The following is a 1,918-nucleotide window of genomic DNA, read 5'->3' on the forward strand; positions in this document are numbered from 1 at the left end:
GTGTACAGATGTGGCGTCATGAGCAATATAGCCTATACTAGCCGTGACTCTTATGTGTACAGATGTGGCGTCATGAGCAATATAGCCTAAACTAGCCGAGACTCTTATGTGTACAGATGTGGCATCATGAGCAATATAGCCTATACTAGCCGAGACTCTTATGTGTACAGATGTGGCATCATGAGCAATATAGCCTATACTAGCCGAGACTCTTATGTGTACAGATGTGGCGTCATGAGCAATATAGCCTATACTAGCCGAGACTCTTTATGTGTACAGATGTGGCGTCATGAGCAATATAGCCTATACTAGCCGAGACTCTCTATGTGTACAGATGTGGCGTCATGAGCAATATAGCCTATACTAGCCGAGACTCTCTATGTGTACAGATGTGGCGTCATGAGCAATATAGCCTATACTAGCCGAGACTCTTATGTGTACAGATGTGGCGTCATGAGCAATATAGCCTATACTAGCCGAGACTCTTATGTGTACAGATGTGGCGTCATGAGCAATATAGCCTATACTAGCCGAGACTCTTATGTGTACAGATGTGGCGTCATGAGCAATATAGCCTATACTAGCCGAGACTCTTATGTGTACAGATGTGGCGTCATGAGCAATATAGCCTAATCTAGCCGAGACTCTTATGTGTACAGATGTGGCGTCATGACGCAAACACATGCTCGAATTTCCCGCGGAAATCCACCAGGAGTTAAAACATTATTACAAGCTTACCGTTTTGAATCGAGCTAAGGCAAGCAGATAGTTTTGAACACTGGCTGGTTATGTACTTGCTCAAATATTTATTGTGGATAATCTTTAACCCCAAAAAAGTTACGGACTGGAGCTTTAAGATAGACCGCTCCAGTAAAACGCCTCCATCATGTGATCGGTCATCTCTGTTTCCCGCAGGCTGATGTGAAAATCCCAGGACTTCCTCTGAAGATCGTGATGGAGGCCATACAGCAGGCCACAGGTACGCCTCGCTCCACGAGCATCATGGGACGCACAACAGTGGGTGCTTGACGTGCTGTTTTCTGCTTTCTCTTTCAGTGGCCAAAAGAGAGATTCTAGGCATCATGAATAAGAGCATTTCCAAACCCCGGAGCTCTAGGAAGGAGAACGGGCCGGTCGTGGGTATGATCAGTGATCCGTTCCTCGTGTGCGATTCATATTCCTGCTGTTTCTCTGATCCTGCTGTGAACTCTCTTCCTCAGAGAACGTCAGCGTGCCTGTGTCTAGACGAGCTCGCTTCGTCGGTCCCGGAGGATTTAATCTGCGCAGACTGCAGGCTCAGACAGGTGAAGAGGATGATCTGCAGAACATATCAGATTCAAGACCTTTAAACACTCATAATTAGATTCAAGACCTTTAAACTCATCCTCAGATTCAAGACCTTTAAACTCATCCTCAGATTCAAGACCTTTAAACTCATCCTCAGATTCAAGACCTTTAAACTCATCCTCAGATTCAAGACCTTTAAACTCATCCTCAGATTCAAGACCTTTAAACTCATCCTCAGATTCAAGACCTTTAAACTCATCCTCAGATTCAAGACCTTTAAACACTCATCCTCAGATTCAAGACCTTTAAACTCATCATCAGATTCAAGACCTTTAAACTCATCATCAGATTCAAGACCTTTAAACTCATCATCAGATTCAAGACCTTTAAACTCATCCTCAGATTCAAGACCTTTAAACTCATCCTCAGATTCAAGACCTTTAAACTCATCATCAGATTCAAGACCTTTAAACTCATCCTCAGATTCAAGACCTTTAAACTCATCCTCAGATTCAAGACCTTTAAACTCATCCTCAGAGTCAAGACCTTTAAACTCATCATCAGATTCAAGACCTTTAAACACTCATCCTCAGATTCAAGACCTTTAAACACTCATCCTCAGATTCAAGAC

The 1,918-nt window shown here is 43.4% G+C and overlaps 1 protein-coding gene across 1 annotated transcript in view; it reads left to right on the forward strand.

Moving 5' to 3' along the window:
- The first annotated feature begins 914 nt into the window (after window positions 1-914).
- Window positions 915-1,918, forward strand: part of LOC306994305 (polyribonucleotide nucleotidyltransferase 1, mitochondrial-like) — an 8,919-nt gene continuing 7,915 nt past the window's right edge. The window contains exons 1-3 of the mRNA XM_079639916.1: window positions 915-979; window positions 1,057-1,140; window positions 1,221-1,304. Of these exons, the coding sequence (XP_079496042.1) occupies window positions 955-979; window positions 1,057-1,140; window positions 1,221-1,304 (193 nt within the window). The 5' untranslated portion in view covers window positions 915-954. The remainder of the gene's footprint in view (window positions 980-1,056; window positions 1,141-1,220; window positions 1,305-1,918) is intronic.

Source organism: Phoxinus phoxinus (assembly GCF_949152265.1).
Source record: "Phoxinus phoxinus genome assembly, contig: scaffold_110, whole genome shotgun sequence".
NCBI lineage: Eukaryota > Metazoa > Chordata > Actinopteri > Cypriniformes > Leuciscidae > Phoxinus > Phoxinus phoxinus.